Below are 17,987 nucleotides of genomic sequence, written 5' to 3' on the forward strand. Positions count from 1 at the left end.
TTCTCCTTTTTAAGCTTGAGCTTTTAGGTTTACTGTGTACACACACACACACACACACACACACACACACACACACACACACACACACACACACACACATCTCGTCAAAAGCTCTGATTCTGTCCGTGACTGAGTCTGTAAGTCTCTCTCCCCTTATCTGTCAGCCACTTCTTCCAACATATTTCATTGAAGTTGACAGGTTGGCTCACACATGTCTCTCAACTCGCCCTTAAAGCACGGTTAAGTAATTGGATAATGGACTTTTCCACTCGGCATCAACTCAGTTATGTTGCGGTCTGCGGCAGCATGTCTGGGAGTTAACTTTGAGTGGGGACTGGGGAGTCTTTGTACCGTGGGGTTTGTATGAACATTTTATAGCTGCATTTTTATCATATTTGGAAACTTTTTTGTAATCTGTGATTATCAGTTTTGTAGGCGGGGGAGCAGTCGTCAGGCACGGCCTTTAAGTTGTTAGAAAAAAAAAAAAGATTAAAATTAAACAAATATTTTGTTTTCAATCAGAGTTGAGAGATAATGTTGCTGCTGTCTTCTTTACTGTGTTTGTGTGTCTTTCACACAAATGTCTGTTGCTTTGTAATCTGATGACGATGTGTTTCGTCCACTGTTTGTAATCACTATTGTATCCTATGGCTGTCCAAATATGTAGAGATGAAAGACTTTTAGAGCAGTAGAAACTTTTATTTTTCACTCTTTGAACCAGCAACTAAGCCCGTCTGTATATTTTAACTGTCTATTTGTTTTCTCTTAAATTGAAGTGAATTCTACATTTTAAGTGAAATTGCCCTTCATATTAAAAGTGCTGCATATTGTGAGCATACAGGTATTGAATACTGGGGTAAAGTGACACAGTTAACTCTTGGAAAGAGTTTTTCTTTTTTTTGTAAGAAACCAACCTGTTCAACATAACTTCTAAATGGACATTGCATTTATTGTATTATTTATTCATATCAATGAAATGTTCTCAGTTTTTTTTTTTTTTTGTAGTGTTGAGGAAGCATAACCGCAGATAAAAAATACTCTATGTTTTTAACTGATTGTGGCAACTCTGGAGAGATTCTCTTTTGTACTTTATAGGACATTTCATCCTAGATAATAAAGTAATGTTTTTGACACCAGTTCTCCAAAGACTTGTGTTTTTTATTGTCTCTGTTCATCTTATACGCACTGGAGAGTAGTTTATCTGACCTCAACATACTCGGCTGAGCTCTAAAAGTGAGCACAAGAATCTTGAATTGTTTTCTGAATGTAATGCCAAAGCAGTGTACAAAAATCCAGATTTGTGTCACAAAAGATTTTTTGGGAGGACCTGGTTCCCATCAGCTTTTCAGACCACTTGTGAAGTGATGCAAAGGAGGGTGAAGGCATGAGTCTGCCTGGTCCAAAGTGATGCATAGATTTTGTACAGAACATTTAACGGCAGAGGAGAGAAAATGAAGAGGTCCTCCATTGCCTTTAAGACCATGTTGGGTGTGGCAGATATAACATCTGTTCCATCAGTATTAAATAAAAGATCTGGCATCTATTCTATAGTGGAAAATTGTGAGGCCTAAGTGAGATGTGTAATTGAACATACCTTTGAAATAACATTATTGAACGTGTATTCTATAGCCTAAATGTACTAAATAAATTAACCAACTAACAACAAACAAGTTACTATCTACGATGCACAGATAGGAAGAAACAGAGGGCTCATGTCCCACAGAGCCTCTCAGTGAATGAATCTGACCCGACGCCGCAAGTTCAATCCCTTTCTTAAATCGTGTCAATTATCTGGACCAGGTCATGACCTCCAACACATTCATACAAACTCTTCCTGTGATCAAATTACACACACACACACACACACACACACACACACACACACACACACGTCCCTATCGTAACCCCCCGCTCAAACCGCTAAATGAATCCAGAGGCTCTGGTGGACGCTGCGAGCGTCGCAGATGTGGTTTCAATCCGCCGCCCTCGTCTCTTTCTCTCACTCCCCCCTTGTGGCTTTGGGGCTATCACACAGGAAGCAGAGAGATTCCCACCTCCCTCTCCTCTCTAACCCCCTTTCTCTCCCCTCCTCCTCCTCCTCCTTTACATCCTCTGCGACGAGGAATGTCCTCCCGCTGCGATAGTAGCCAAGATGTGGAGCAGGCTCCTGTTTCCTGCCCGCCTGCATCTGTTCCCTCCAGCGCTGATCTCAGATAGAGGCTTCCTCCGGCCTGGGAACCAACCGGCCGAGCTGACAGACGGACAGAAGGGGAGAAAAGAGGCTTATCCCCCCGCCTGCCTTCGACGTCCAAGTTCCCTCGTTGGTCTGTCTTCCCGGAGGCCAGACAGAGACCATGGTTGTTGAACTCTAATTAGAGTGACTTACTTTGGGAGCTCCTTCCCATGCAATCACTGGGGAAGATAATGAGGAACAATGTTTCGGTCAGTGGGCAGATGTATGCGATTGCATGAGCGGAGGGTTGGTTTAAAGACAAATAAATTCCTCACGGGGTCGTTGAGTACAAAACAAAGACACATTTTTATTGGGTTCATGTATAGGTAAGCAAAGTAAGCGTTCAGTGCAAGGTTTCCCTTTCATGAGCTCAGGGTCGTACTGCAATCAAGCCAGAGATCTCTGATTAAATAAGAAGCTATCCCGACCCAACACGCCCTCTCCTGCTTCAATCCCCTCCCTGTGTCATCTTACGTAACCGTATTTATTTCTCCTCCACCTGGCCCACGTCTCTCTCTTTCTCCCATCCTGCCGAAATACTTTAAATACCCCTTTTTGGGCTTTGGCCCTCCCAGAGGAGGATGTGTTTGTGTGTAAGCGAGAAAACAAGAGCCATCCCAAAGAGGAGCTGTGACGGAGGCACTCTTCCAAGTCATGTGTCCAGGTGCGGTGCGGATCAGATTCCTGCGATTAGACTTATGGCTTATCCCCTAAAACAACCCCCCCCCCACTTCAGCAAGGCCCCTTTTGATGTCCCAGTGTACTCGGGCAGATATTTCATCGTGGACACATAATTAAAGTTAGAAAAATAAGCCGTTCTCATGACAAGCAAAGCTCTCCATCCCTTTTTCTCCCTCCTCCTCCACTGGGGGTTGTCGCTGCTTTTTCAGGCCCTTCATTCCCTCCCTTCGGTCCTTGTAACAATAATAGTGCATTTCCTGCTCACCAATAACAACCACAGTCACAACATGCGTGGGATCGAGTGTTACACAACAATTATGTTTGGTTCTACACAACATTTTGCATTCACATCAACAGGACTGACGTGTGGGATTTGCACAATGAGATCCAAGGTTCCTGCATAATATGTACTATGCAACTGCTGACATTTATTTTGAAAAGCCAGTGTGTTTGCATGGACAATAAGTTTCTCTTCAATGTCCTACTGAAGTGAAAAACAACATTAAACCAGTGATCTTATCTGTATGCGTGTTCAAATGTGTGCTTACAGGTTATAGTGGGAACACAGAGGCTGGATCTGACTCAACAGAAGAAAATTGGCTTGCTAAGCGCACGTGAATAACACAGAAACACGCCCAAGTGACCTCTGATGCAATATGATAAAATATACCCATTCTATAAACTAATTTTGTGGCTTCATTTTCCATTTTAAGTGTGCCAATTGTGTACCTTTATCAATGTAGGGACTTCATGAACCAGCCATGAATGAATGAGGAGTTTGAGTGATAGCGAGGACACCCGGGTCTGATGCCCCAAAAGTTACTAAATGATGGTGCGAAATCCATTTAATTGAAGCTGCTTGTGTTTTCTGTCGAAGAGACCACAAGTCCGTGCTTCAGGAACTTTACAGAGGAGTAAAAAATATGAACCAGGGTTTGGATACGTCATAGCAGTCCATGTGAAAATAAATCCATGCCTTCTGCAAAATGTCTTCCGTCTTGCACAATACTGAGGGGCGAGTTATGATCAGTTCAGGTGAGCTGCAATGTCCCTTCCCCTGCAGCAGGGGGTCTTATCTTCGGTTCACCTACACCTGGAGCGGGTGGCCTCCAGGGCTTTCTGGTGCCTCCGCTTGTTGAATCTCTTGACGTAGTTGTTGCTTCGCAGGAGGCCGTCTCCGGGCTTCAGTTTACCCCCGAGTAGGTTCAGGAGGTCACTGGGAAGGTGGCGCCTCCGGTGGTAGATCTGGCCCATCATGATGTATCTGGTCCCTTGAGAAGGAAGAGGGAAAATGTTGAAACGCCAAAGGCCCACGTGAGTTCCCACATCCCGTACTTAATTTAATTCATGGGGCACGCATTTCTTCTTTTAAATCGGATCCTAAGTATCAACTGATCTTGAGTATCAGACACATTTTTTAATAAACCTCTCAATGAATAAAAACCTAATATAGTTAAGAGCTTTCACAGTTTCTAGAGTTGTCTTTTGTTTTTACTAAACTAAACATGGTTTCATGGGGGCTTCTGAGCGACCTTGCCACACTCACCGAGCTTGATGTCAGGGCAGGGCTTGCTGCACTTGTAGGTGTCCAGGACCAGGAGGCGAACTTTGAAGAAAAAGCTGTCTGGGGTCACGTAGAGACGACTCATCTTGTAGAAGCCGTCGCTGCTCACCATCAGTGTAATGAGGCGTATTCCTCTGCGCAGCACATCGATGTCGTGAACTATCCCGTTGACAGCTGTTAAAGGAACATGACAGACATCACATGTCAACATCACACCTCCATTCCGAATAAATTAGATTAGATGAGATATTCCTTTATTAATCCCGCAGTGGGGAAATTTGCAGAATTACAGCAACATACCGGTAAAGTGCACACAAGAGACATACAAAAATATAAATAAACAGTCATAAAAACAGTAAAGAATGCACAATAACAATATTATATATACAAATAGAATACAATGTATTTATATTGCACAGTTGAGGTGGTTAAAGTGACCAAAGTGATTGAAGATGACGTAGATGTGATCTACTGGATCTCAGCTGGTTGTGCAGCCTGACAGCAGCAGGAAGGAAGGAAGGACTTTCGGTACCTCTCCCTTACACACCGGGATGAATCAGCCGGTGGCTGAAGGAGCTGTGCAGTATATGCACGTTTGCATGTTTTGTGAAGGCATCGTTTGGGAAATACGCTTATTTGCTTTTATATGCCCAGAGTGAGATGAGCAGACTGATGCCACTCGTGCTTGTTTGCTCACTACCATCTGTCTACATTATCTCTCCAGTTCTACTTTTAAGCAGTAGATAGTGATCAACTAGTTAATAGCTACCTCCATAATGCCAGGGATGTGTTCAAGAATTTTCAGGCATGTTCATTATTTGACCTTTATGAACCTTCTTCAGCTGCATTTGTGACAAAAACACCGTCTCTGTCTCCGGCTGGGTACGTACCAAACTCACTGTAGCAGTAATACTCTCTCTCCTCCTTCTCCTTCCTGCACTCGCTCATGCAGAAGGCGTCATGTGTGAAGTCGGACTCTGCGGAGAAAAAGACAAGCAGACGACAGGATGGAGGGATGAGAAAAAGAGGGACAGTCTGCTGCCAGACTCTCATTCCAGCGTCATTAGAAAAGAACAAGGTTGTGATTACAAAACCCAGGCGTCGCATTCCTCCACATGGGACAGGGGGGGGCGGGGTGTGTGTGTGTGTGTGTGTGTGTGTGTGTGTGTGTGTGTGTGTGTGTGTGTGTGTGTGTGTGTGTGAAATACATTTTCCATCTTAATCACAATACCAGGACCTTCTCACTTGCTTTGCTTTAGTTTCATTACAACTGCACACAAAGGTACATTTATGGGGAAGTGGTTGTAATTAGTGGCGAGGGGGGTAACAGTGGACGGGTTCAAACCATCTCTGTCTTTATCACTGTCTGAGTGAACTCTAACTCTATGAACTCCAGTGTACATGATATCACTGCATGACTGACTCATGACTGACTCACTCATGTCTTGTTTTTAGGCGTTTTGTGAGGTGGTATTTTGCAGCCTTCTATTGGACAGGATGCCGCGGAGAGTGACGGGAAATGTGGGAACAGAGATGAGGGACGACATGCAACAAAGGCCCTCGGCCAGACTCAACCCAGGGGACGTTGCAGTGACATGGACAGTTTGTTAAACCTATAGGCCACCAGGATGCAACATTTGGCTTTTGAGCACTTGTTTCATTTTTGTTCAAAGACATGTTGTTAAATTTGTATTATTGTCAGGACGGGTCCTTTTTGTGATCAAATGTTAATCCTATCTTAACTTTGCAGGAGATAAATGAGAAATTAAAAAGGTTAAAGGGGATATATCATTCTAATTTTCCTCTTCATACTTGTATTTTGGGTTTCCACTAGAACATGTTTCCATCTTTAATGATAAAAAAATTTATTATTTTTTCTCAGACTGTCTGTCTGAATATACCTGTATTTACCTCCTGTCTTAAACGCTCCGTTTTAGTGCCTCTGTTTAACGTTTGGGGTTCAATTCAGTGACAAATACCAATGTTTTGTGATTGGTTTAAGTTATTTGTCCCTGTGAGCGTGTAATATAACAATACAAGGACATTGAGCAGTAATAATATTTTCACAGATGGCTAAACTCTTACATAATTTCTATCTTTGGAAATAATCCCAAAAGGGGATTTAAAAAAAAAGAAGTTCAAGCTCAATAAAATAACACTCAAAGACGTTGCTGCATATGTGGACAACCCTGTATGGACACACAGGTCAGGTCACATGTCAGCTCACAGGTCAGGTCACATGTCAGCTCACAGGTCAGGTCACATGTCAGCTCACAGGTCAGCTCCCCGTACCTCGCCTCAGGATGTCAAACTGGTAAAGCAGGCTGGAGGAGCGCCGGTTGAAGACGACTGGCGGGCGGCTGTTGTTCCGGGTCGCCGCACCGATACCAGACTGATACAGACTGGACTTCCCCGGCCGGTTCTCCTCTGGGTCCAGTCGTCGGTTGGGGGGATCTCTGCGCGGGGAAGGGGCCGGCTGGTGCGGCTGAGGCTGTGTGAGGGCCGGGCCCCTGGGTCTGGAGTTGGGGTGTGCATCTGGTTCGGCCTGCTGAGGAGGACTGTTGTTGGACTGGGTCTCCTGGCTGGTTTTCTGCACAGTGCGGTTGGTGACGGCCGCCGTGGCTCCAGTCAGCAGGGTTTTGGGGAGCAGTCCAGAAACTTCTCCTCTGCTTTTCTCGCTGTTGTGCTCCACCAGACGGTCGCTCTTGGGGCCCTTTTTGCTCTTGTTGTGGGGCCCATGGTGGCGAGGGATGGGGGCCAGGTCACTGTGCTTCGGCCAGACGGCAGAGGGTAGAGGATGCAGGGTGAACTTGGACTCGCCGGCCTTGCTGCTCTGCTCGAGAAGCTCATTGATGGGCAGGGAGGGCTCTTTGACCAGCACCCAGCTCTGGTTGTGTGGAGCTGGATCCACAAAGCTGCTTTGACCCTTTTCTATCAGAGAGTACAGCTCTGCGTTGACACAAACACAAATGTGTACTTCAGTTAGACATTTCCTTCCATTTGGTTTGTTAATGTGATATACAATCCCCTTGTCTTCTAGGTAGGAAGGATACAACAATGGACTCATCTAATTTAAATCACGTTCCATGAAGCATATGTAGGATCTTATTTAGCTTAATTAATAAAGTATGACAAAGTTATTCTTAACTGGAAGTTTATCAGGAACTTTGATCGTGATAACTTACTCTCGAGTACGACACTCATTGATCTGAGCATAAGTGGGTCGTAAATGTCTCGCTCGATTAGAATCTACAGCTCAGATATTAGATTTTATAATGAAGCCCAATCCACCAAAGTTATGAAATGCTGCCAAATATTATTCACTTAGCATTTTATCTAAATCACATACTTGTTTGGGGATTTAACAATTTCCTCATGAATCATGCAGACAATGCTTTCCTCAGAATCTTTCACCTTTTTTGTTTTTATTTTATTTTATTTCATATATTTTTGACAAACACCAGAATATTGCTGATATAATGGATGTTGTATTAGTGAGACCCAAAGCTACAGATAGCCTCAGTGATGAACAGTAAATAACTAAATAAAGAATTCACAACGGAGCATATTGCTGTGAGAGTGAAATGATACTTTATACTAATAAATAACAAATATAATGATACTAATTATACTAAATAGACCTCATTAAATGAAGGCAACTTGTAAAGCAACAAGTGAGCACGTAGAAGAAGAAAGAAAAAAAAACGTTTTTCTCCAACACATAAACATATACAGAACTACAAATACTAGTTTAAATAAAACGAGTACACTCACCATTGACAACATGCTCCTCTGCCTTGTCGAGAGGAAACCCTAGAAACAAGAGAAACAGAATAATCCCTGTCATCATGAATGTTCAGTGTGGACACACAGGTCTGCAACAGAGACTGAGATCTTTATACGAGCGGCTCAGGAATGACATGAGATGGAGAGGGAGACGGTGGGACGTCCCTAAAACAGAAGTAAACACTTTGACATGACACTCCTTTCATTCATCACTGGATTCTAAAAATGCTGCCACAGCTGTTTACAATACGAGAAGGGAAATACGGTTCTGTTGTCTTTTGTTTACCAAGTAGGATTTATGTAAAAGATAACTGCGTTTCTCTTCTGGTATTTCCAGTAATCCAAATCTTCTGCACTGATGGTTTTCCTGCTTTGCTTTTTTAGACAACTTGCTGGACACTATTATATACACTCAACTTCAGGTAAGTGATACTAGAAAACTCTCTCGTAGCTTTAGCGCACTTTGATGCGAGGTGGAGGCTTACCAGAGTGCATTAAATATAAACAAGGACTTACTGCCCTCTGGTGGCCACAATGAAAAACTGCACCACATCAATAAATGAGATAGCTTTAAATAAATTAGGAACTTCTTAAAGCAATCCGATACGATAGCTAATTAACATGAAATGAGCGTCATGTTGTTATCTAGTGGTCACAGTTTTTATTATTCTTTATTGCATAAATAAGAACATGTATTTGAACACTTGGAAAAAGGGCAAGTATGATTAAATATGTATGTATTTCGTAGAAACAGTATTCAACAGTGTAATATAGGAAGAAATATAGAACAAAATATAATGCTTGCTATAATTTCTGCTTGGACGAATTTAACGGTTTGCGGCAATTCCTCACTCTGACCACTTGAGGGCAGTGACAGACAATTATCACCTCGACCTGTTGAGGGTCATGTGACAGACGTGGTAGCTGAGCTAGCTAATGCTAGTGACTTTTTGGTGAGTTTTCTGCAAGTGATGACGCTTACGGTGTCGAACTTCCGGCTGGGCTGAAGTGAGGACTATTCGAGTTTCATTGTATTTAATCGCGACTCTTCACAGCCCTCTGATGGACAGTGAGGGATTTGAGCACATCATTGAATTTGTCAAAACAGAATAAATGCACAAATTATGGAATATTCTCACTTCCGGTAAATACAGAGCTTCCCATTTTCATCAAACCATCCTCATGATGTCACAGCAGAGCCCTCTCATCCATTTACTCCAAGAACCCCGGATACATGCGAGGCATCCAATCTAGTTTCAGTCAGTAATGCCTGCTGCTCTGCTCTTCACTTTTACATAAAAGCTTGAGTGAGGTTATTCTTATCGATGTCGCTTATTTATTCAGTACGTGCTGTTACATTTATACATTTAGATGTCTTGTAGTTTAGATGCAGAAAATACAATTTAACTGGTAATTAGTAGTTACTTTAGTTTGCGGAATAATTAGTTGATCCGAGAAGAATTACCAAGATCATTGAAAAGGAGGTAAATGCGACCCAGATGGGACTCGAACCCACAATCCCCAGCTCCGGAGGCTGATGCCTTATCCATTAGGCCACTGGGTCAATACGTAGCTATTATAAGAAAACAACCTTTATAAATACAAAAAAGCGTCTCAGAATCAGCGGTACAGCGTGCATTTTTGCATTTAATTGCACATTGTTATTTAGAGTAAATTGAACCCGCGGTACAATGGCTCTTTCAGACATGGTTGCAAAGGTGCACAATGAAATCCAACCAGTGCCAAAGATGTAGTGGTTTTATCTCGCGATACCAACAGCGGTTGCCTTTGACAACGTATATGTTGTTTTACCATGGGCGGCGCTTGTACCCAACCGACCAATCACAATTAAGGAAAACAGGCTGTATATAAATGACGTCAGCTCTGTTATAAAAAAAATTGACAAGAAACCTAAGGTAAGCACGTCGCCCATGCTGTTGGCCACATGTAGCTTACATTTTAAACAAATGTACATTAACATGAATAGTTAATGTTATTGTTTCTGATTTGTTGTCGGTCCTCTTCTGAATACCAGCGGGGTTGTGGGTGTATAACGTTACCGGGGAGGCTTCGTGTTTGACGAGCCACATGGCGTTAGATAACCGGCTTGGCCTCCAGACGAGCAGCCGGTGATCCGCTAGCGTTAGCTCGCGCCGATTCGCTGCCCAGCTAGCTAGCTAGCACAGGGGAAGGCAGCCGTTGGTCCGCCCGTTAATTTGTAACGTTACATTATTATCTTTAAACAGGGAGTGTCTTCAACAAATCTGCTGGAATCGATTGTTTTGTTCAACGGTCATAATGTCCGGGATTACCGACAACGGAGATCGTCTCACCCAGTTTAAGAACAAGGGGAAAGACGCCAACGTGAGTACCAGACAGCCCGGGAACACTGGCTCATCGTAAAGACATGCTGTCTTGTGATACTATGGGGTTTGACTTTTACAGGAGCTGAGACGAAGAAGAGCGGAAGTCAATGTGGAGTTACGAAAAGCAAAGAAGGATGATCAGATCCTGAAGAGGAGAAACGTCCAGACTCTTCTGGACGATCCGTCCTCTCCTCCGCAAGACCCCGATGCACAGGTAGACAGACAGCAGCGCATCTTTGTCAGCTCTCTTTCTCTTTCATGCACTACTTACTTGATTTGTCTGGGAAGAGTAAACTGGACGCACCAGAAATAAATACAACTGGTTTCCATGTGTTTTCCATGTCTTGGATTTGATTGTATAATTTAGTTGCCCACAGATGAGTTAACTACAACAGCCTCCATGCCTCACGATACTTTAAGAGAATAAGTCTGGTCAGTTTGAACCGTAGAGGCTGATACAACTAGGCTTGCGTGTTTGTGGCCAAAGGTCAATGAAGAAACTGGTCCATGTTGAGGGTTAATTTGAACACAAGTGTTCTGGGTAGATGGATAATCTGCTTCTTTTCCTTTTTCCCCAGCCTGCTCAGCCCTGGTCTTTGGAGAAGATTGTAGAAGGAGTAAACAGCGAGAATAAAGATTTCCAGCTGGAGGCCACGCAGGCTGCCAGGTAAAATCACTTGAAAGACCAGTTTGGACATGCTAACGTAATAAAACTGTGTTACAGTGGCATTTTATGCTTACAAAAAACCCCAGTCTGTCTACCACCAGTGTATTTTATTGTTTATATTCTAATTTAAATATTTTAAATTTGTCACGCAGAAAGAGCTAAAATTGCATTTCATGCAATCCTGTATTGCATGACAATAACAAATCCTTCAAGTGACTTGGTGCGTTATTTTTATGCGCCAGCCATAGCCGGAGGCATTATGTTTTTGGGTTGACCGTCCACCCGGTCCATTCTAGTAAACCCAATATCTCACAACGCCTGGATGGAATTTCGTTATATCTGGCACAAATGTCAAGGATGAGCTGATTTAGAATTTGATAGTCAAAGGTCGTGGCCTCATAACATATGTTTGCCCATAACTCAAGAATGTATATGCTAGTTATGACAATTTCACACAAACGTCTAATAGGATACAATTATGAAGTGAAGACATTTTGGACAGGCATAGATGTAAACTGCAATTAGACTGGTTGGCACAGTCATACAATTCTGGTTTCTCCAGTCTTTCCTCATCTGCAACACTATCCTATGTATTATGACACAGTCTCATCACACCAGGTTTTAAGCATATTCTTTTGTGGACTTGCTAGTTTTTATCGAGTTGTTCAACTTGATTACCATACCCTAGTCGTTACTCTGACATTTAAACAATGCTAAAAGTGACTTTCTCTTTATTAACTCTCAAATGTTTTTTTTATCCTGGTGTACAGGAGACTCCTCTCCAGAGAAAAGCATCCACCTATTGACCACATCATTGCTGCCTGCCTCATCCCGAGGTTTGTTAGTTTTCTGGATCCATCTGAATGCCCCGCCATCCAATTTGAGGCCGCTTGGGCCTTGACCAACATCTCCTCGGGTACCTCAGACCAGACCACTGCCGTAGTGGACTGTGGGGCTGTCCCAGCCTTCATCAAGCTGGTGGCATCACCCCACATGCACATCAGCGAGCAGGCCATTTGGGCCCTCGGTAACATCGCAGGTATCGTATGCTGATTACATTCAACATCTCTTTGTGTTTGAGTCTCTTGTTTTATTTCTGATGCTGATTACATTATGTTGTTCAGTTTTTTTTTACAGTTTGCCTCCATAGCTGTGATGTGAGGATCTGTTGTTGTTGTGTGTAACTATGCTGTTCTTGGTCTCCACAGGCTTTAATATTGAGGGAATTTAAGTTAATGTAAAAGGTTGTGTGCTACAATCTTAAAGGTTTTATTTTGATAAAGTGAGTTCAACGTCTAACGGTGATTCATGCAGGATAAGAAGGAACCAATGGTCTATCAGAGTAGCAGCATTGGCTCTTTCAGTGTAGGTCTATCTCTGAAATGCTAAACTACCTGTTGTAGTAACCCGACTGTATTTCCCTCCCCCACATCTAGGTGATGGACCCAACTACAGAGACCTAGTGATCATACACGGGGGTCTCCATCCACTCCTAGCCCTGCTGACAGTCCCTGACCTGTCTCCGTATCCTGTGAGTTTCAAAGTTATGGCACTGCTGGTTTTGATAGACAATTTTCTTTGACTTGGCACTGTGGCCCTGCAGAGGCCTGGTATGTTCTGTTCAAGTATGTTCACCCACACCGTGTGAACAGGGACTGCTGTTCACACTGGTTATCAAAATAGCAAGATTTCTATGGTGGGGCAAATTAACTGAATCAAGCTCTTTATCCAAGAACCTATCGGCGATCAGTCGGACATCGAATGAGATTCTTGGGGCAACAGACTATATTTCTGGGGTTCCGATGTCGCCAGCTGATATTCAGGCCAAGACTGCCTTTTCTGTGCGCTGCTCATCGTTCACAGTCCGATTAGCAAGTTGAGATGTGAGACTGGAGTTTAGAGATCACGTGTCACAAGTAGCATATTTACAAGCTCATTTTAAACCGATAAAAAGCTGAATCATCGTCAGACGATGGCTGATGGGTTTATAGGTTGCTTTCCGGCAAATGCGAGCTGCCTTATTTGCTCCCCACATGACTTATTTATCTGTATTCAACCAAAGCCTGCTCAAACATGATGTATTAATAGTGCTTGGACTATAAACAGAAAACGGATACTGTATATGAAAACAGAATGAAAGTCACTGTTTTATGGATTGATACATTTCCTTAAAATATTATTCATAAAAAAAAGTATCTGAAATAACCACTGGATAAAGCCTATTTTTCTTTACTCCTGTGTGAGAGAAATACTTGACAAATATAAAAGTACTGATTATTTTCTCATTTAATCAGGAACTTTATTCCAAGATGAACATGATGGTTTCAAGTGAAATTACTGAGAAATAATGTATAAATATGTACAGATATACGCTGACTGTTTACATGCATGCAGACAAAAGCATAGTTTTCCATTGAGATTTTCTGATAAGTTTGAGTTGGTATGTGCTTGTTTATCAAATGATACAAAGTAATGGTATTTATCTGATATCTTGATATATGATTTCATCATGATATGATTCCATTGAAAGATTACAAATGATCATGTTCAATTATCACCCTGGCCTAGTTTGGCGATGGCTCTTTCCAGAAGTCCTTAAATAAATTTGAGTAATCCCAGGATCTGTTACTCTAACAACGATCATGTTATGACACTTTCAATTTGTTCTTCTCCCACCATACCAGTTTGGCTACCTGCGCAATGTCACCTGGACTCTGTCCAACCTGTGTCGCAACAAGAACCCCGCCCCTCCTATGGTGGCGGTGCAGGAGCTGCTTCCAGGCCTGCTGTGCCTCCTGCACCATGACGACAAGGAGATTCTGGCCGACACCTGTTGGGCTCTATCCTACCTGACCGACGGCTCCAATGAGAGGATAGAGGTGGTGTTGCAGGCTGGCCTGGTGCCCCGCCTGGTACAGCTGCTCGCCTGTGGGGAGCTCACCATTGTGGTATGTAGCTGCTCTGTTGACTCTGAATTCATGACGGCGTTTTGATGAACATAATTGCTTGTTCCATTGGATCCAAGATTTCTCCTTTTATGGTCACAAATACCAACACTCTTCAAGAAGTTTGTCACAGCCCACACTAACCTGCTTTTTGGTGTATATCCTCCTGTATATTTTACCTTTCCCTTTTTTAAAGTTGATGAAAACAACTTTCTGTCAAGGTCATATTTTTTTTAAACTTGTGTTCTCATTACTTCTCTCACATATGTTCAGTCCTGTGGTGTGTTGGCTGAGTTTAGGACCGATTACGGTGACAACAGCTAAAGTCTTTGGTGCAGATGTGTGATGTGGACCTTTGTAAATCAAGCTTAGTCTGCTGTTGCATGCATTGTTAGCGGCTTCAGATAACTGTGCTGCATTGTCACATTAACACTCACAGCATTTAGGTATCTTATCACATTTATTGTCATCACCATCATTCCTCCTATATGTTTTTCCTAAATCGTCAACACTACAGATGATTGTCTTGCTCTCCTTCACCTCCCAGACTCCAGCCCTTCGGTCAGTTGGCAACATTGTCACTGGGACAGACGAGCAGACACAATGTGTACTGGATGCAGGGGCTCTGGCGATGTTCCCCAGCCTGCTGTGTCACCAAAAGCACAATATCCAGAAGGAGGCAGCCTGGACAGTGTCCAATATCACTGCTGGCAAAAACACCCAGATCCAGGAGGTTGTCGATGCTGGACTGGTACCCATGTTGGTGGAGATCCTCCAACAGGTCAGAACAGAAAATATAGCTGGCTTGTTACAATAGCCCAAATGAGATCTATTAATTAATAATAAATCAAGTTATATATATATATATTATTGATTGTATTTTTAAAAGTCTCAGTGTATACATGTATTCTCTAATTGAATTGTGTCTATCGTCACTGTCTCTGCTAGTTTAACATCTGATGCCTTTTCTGTTTAGGGAGACTCCAAGACTCAGAGGGAGGCGGTGTGGGCCGTCACCAACTATACCAGTGGTGGAACGGTGGAGCAAGTGGCCTACCTGGTCCATTGTAATGTGCTGGAGCCTCTGCTCAACTTGCTGACAGCCAATGACAGCAAAGTCACCCTGGTCATCCTGGAGGCAATCTACAATATGTTACAGGTATATTGTCAAGAACCTGTGTTTGCATAAGAGTTGTTTACAGTAAGCTGGTCTGGTTAGTTCAATCAAAATGCTGCGCGTCAAGTGGATTGTACCACACACTTATGGTACAATCCTCTGGAGCCTTACTGTACAGCCTATCCATTCATCTTAGTGTTACATGCACTGAATTCCTACTCGATTAAGTTATCGGTGATGTATCACATTACACACAGTATCTCAACATTATATGATCATTGTGTAACAATTTAGTTGTAAACTACAGTAAGCTCCTCCAAAGCATGTTTTAGCAAACGGTACTGTCAAAGCACATCAAATCTCTAGACTCAAAAATCTGTCTGAGATGTTGAAGACGGCAACTTTTTCAGGAGTTTCTTCTTGATGTACGCCAATGAGCAACTTGATGACGACGTCTAAAGATTGTGTGTGCATTGAGACTTTTATAGACTATTATACTTGGATTTTAAGAAAGTTAGATAGAAATTGTGCAATGGGTTTGGCAAGTAAAGGAAAATGCACTAAAATTCAAACCAGCCAGTCTCAATCTCAAAGACTAATTTAGAGTAGATGGTAGACTACTGCCTATAAATTAAAGTCAGCAAATCATTCAGGAGAAATATGCTTTTAAAAGTGCTCTTGCATATTCTTCTGCCAGCAGACATTTCTTTTAGGTCCTGAAGAAATGAGGATTTAAAACTGTGGCAGCTCCGAGATTAGGAAACAGGAGGATTTGCGGGATTTAATCTCAGTCTGAATAATGCAGATGGATTCTTGACAGTCACAGATTAAAGTGGATGATCCGGGGAACTATTAGTCTTACCGAATTTTTTTTTTTTTTCTCTCCACAGATGGCATACAAAACTGGTGATATTGAAAAACTCTGCCTAATGATTGAGGAGATGGGTGGTTTGGACAAGATTGAGGCACTTCAGTCCCATGACAACGAAGCTGTCTACAAGTCCGCTCTCAACATCATAGACAGATTCTTCTCTGAGGTAAGTGTTACTCGTTAACAGGGGTCCCTACAGACTAGCCAAGCAGAAACCATCGCTAAATTTGGTTTATACTTGAGTTTACACTGGATTTTCTACTGCATCTGTTATGCTCTGCTTTTGTTTATTTCAAAATGCACAAGTGCTGAATTTGCCAAGACTTTGCTGGAAAATATCACTCATAGTTTGCTACAATTGGGATGCTAACCACTCCCTTCAACACAAACAAGGACATCATTTAAACCGACAGAGGAAGTATGACTATGTTGTCAATTATTATTTCGCCAGCAGAGGCAATATTCACCTGAAAGTTCACTATGCGAGTGCCCAGATGTGAATTTGCTTCAACACTGGAAGAGAATGTTTTTTCGTCCTGTTTTTTACATAGAATAAAAGGGGATGTAGATTTTGTTTGTGTCACCATGCTTGTATTCACAGATGAAATGACAACAGTCTTGGTAGATCTGGCAGTGTGGAAGACGTTAGTTGTATGGTCACACCTCGCTACTTACAGTTGCCCAAAAAAAAAAGTGTGATGCAACAATAAAATAGCCTGAGCTAGATTTTTGCTGGTTACTGCAAGGTTCTGTTTCTTCGATATAATGCTCATTTAAATGTTTATAGAGTGTTTTTTGATTTTTCTGGTGAAATCACTGACCAAAGGCCTCTGTTGCCTACCATATTTAATACTACTCAAAGTGGACTCTTTCTTGGCTGACAGAAATGGTCCTTGTCCACAGAATCTATTTTAATCCATCAAATGATCCTTAAAACATGTTAAGACTTTGTAAATCCTGTAATGCTTCTTCCTGTCTTTCAGAATGAAGATGATGAGTCTGTGGTTCCTGAAGCTGCAGGAGACCTCTATACCTTCCAGATCCCCAAGGACCAAAGCACTTTCCAGTTTTAACGTACCCAGTGGTCTCTTTGTACCTTGTTGATATTTTTGTAATTTTTTTTAGACATTTCATCCTTGTACGTGACAGTACAAAGACTAAATTTCCCGGTTTCAAAACAAGATTTGTAAATAAATGTTACTCATGCACCAGTTACTTTTCTGTATGGGTGTTTCAGAAATAAACAGCCTATGTACAGGGCCATGTGCCTCATGTATTTGTAGAAAAGATGTGAAGGAGGTGCGGTGTTGAGAATGAATTATTGTGAGAAATGGAGAATTGGAGTTGATTCTGTCACCACTAGGTGTCACTGTTGTTATTAGTTATACTTGTGAGTCCACATGTTGTAAGTGCCCTGTTCTATTTCTTGTACATTATACACTATTTTATGAATTCAATCTATGTTTTAGTGCGTTCAAAAGTGTTACACTATATGGCCATGATGGCTCATCTATAGGGAAGGAGCAGAACCAGACTCAGAGACTTATTGTCAAAGTAACTGTTCTCACTGTAGACCTACATCTACTGTAACTTCCTTCAGGAAAACTGTCATAATGCGCATTGGTTGAATGTGGAAGATCCAAAGTGTAAACTGTCCTTATGATATTTGATTAACCTTTGTGACTTGATTTGTTTGGCCCCTGGTGGCATAATCATTCATATCATATAACCTTGCATTTACTCCTGAAGATATGTAT

At 42.2% G+C, this 17,987-nt stretch overlaps 2 protein-coding genes across 2 annotated transcripts; one reads left to right on the forward strand and one right to left on the reverse strand.

Moving 5' to 3' along the window:
* Positions 1-3,997: 3,997 nt before the first annotated feature.
* LOC306737490 (uncharacterized protein) lies at positions 3,998-10,354 on the reverse strand (the record flags this gene model as incomplete). Its single annotated transcript, XM_079219223.1, has 6 exons — positions 3,998-4,185; positions 4,461-4,652; positions 5,369-5,455; positions 6,771-7,427; positions 8,253-8,291; positions 10,297-10,354. 6 exons carry the CDS (start codon positions 10,352-10,354, stop codon positions 3,998-4,000), a joined length of 1,221 nt encoding a protein of 406 aa, XP_079075349.1.
* A 175-nt stretch (positions 10,355-10,529) lies between these two features.
* LOC306737722 (importin subunit alpha-1-like) lies at positions 10,530-17,759 on the forward strand. Its single transcript, XM_079219494.1, has 10 exons — positions 10,530-10,628; positions 10,710-10,844; positions 11,209-11,297; positions 12,068-12,336; positions 12,734-12,828; positions 13,982-14,245; positions 14,790-15,023; positions 15,219-15,401; positions 16,250-16,396; positions 17,214-17,759. Exons 1-10 carry the CDS (start codon positions 10,563-10,565, stop codon positions 17,301-17,303), a joined length of 1,572 nt encoding a protein of 523 aa, XP_079075620.1. The 5' UTR covers positions 10,530-10,562; the 3' UTR covers positions 17,304-17,759.
* Positions 17,760-17,987: the final 228 nt, after the last annotated feature.

The sequence above is a fragment of the Taurulus bubalis genome, assembly GCF_910589615.1.
Source record: "Taurulus bubalis genome assembly, chromosome: 6".
In the NCBI taxonomy this organism is placed as follows: Eukaryota; Metazoa; Chordata; class Actinopteri; order Perciformes; family Cottidae; genus Taurulus; species Taurulus bubalis.

Coding starts and splice junctions, on each gene's coding strand:
- LOC306737722 (XM_079219494.1), top strand. CDS start 10,563: ATGTCCGGGATTACCGACAACGGAGATCGTCTCACCCAGTTTAAGAAC. Junction 10,845..11,208: donor CGCAAGACCCCGATGCACAG/GTAGACAGACAG, acceptor CTTTTTCCCCAG/CCTGCTCAGCCCTGGTCTTT. Junction 15,402..16,249: donor CAATCTACAATATGTTACAG/GTATATTGTCAA, acceptor TTCTCTCCACAG/ATGGCATACAAAACTGGTGA.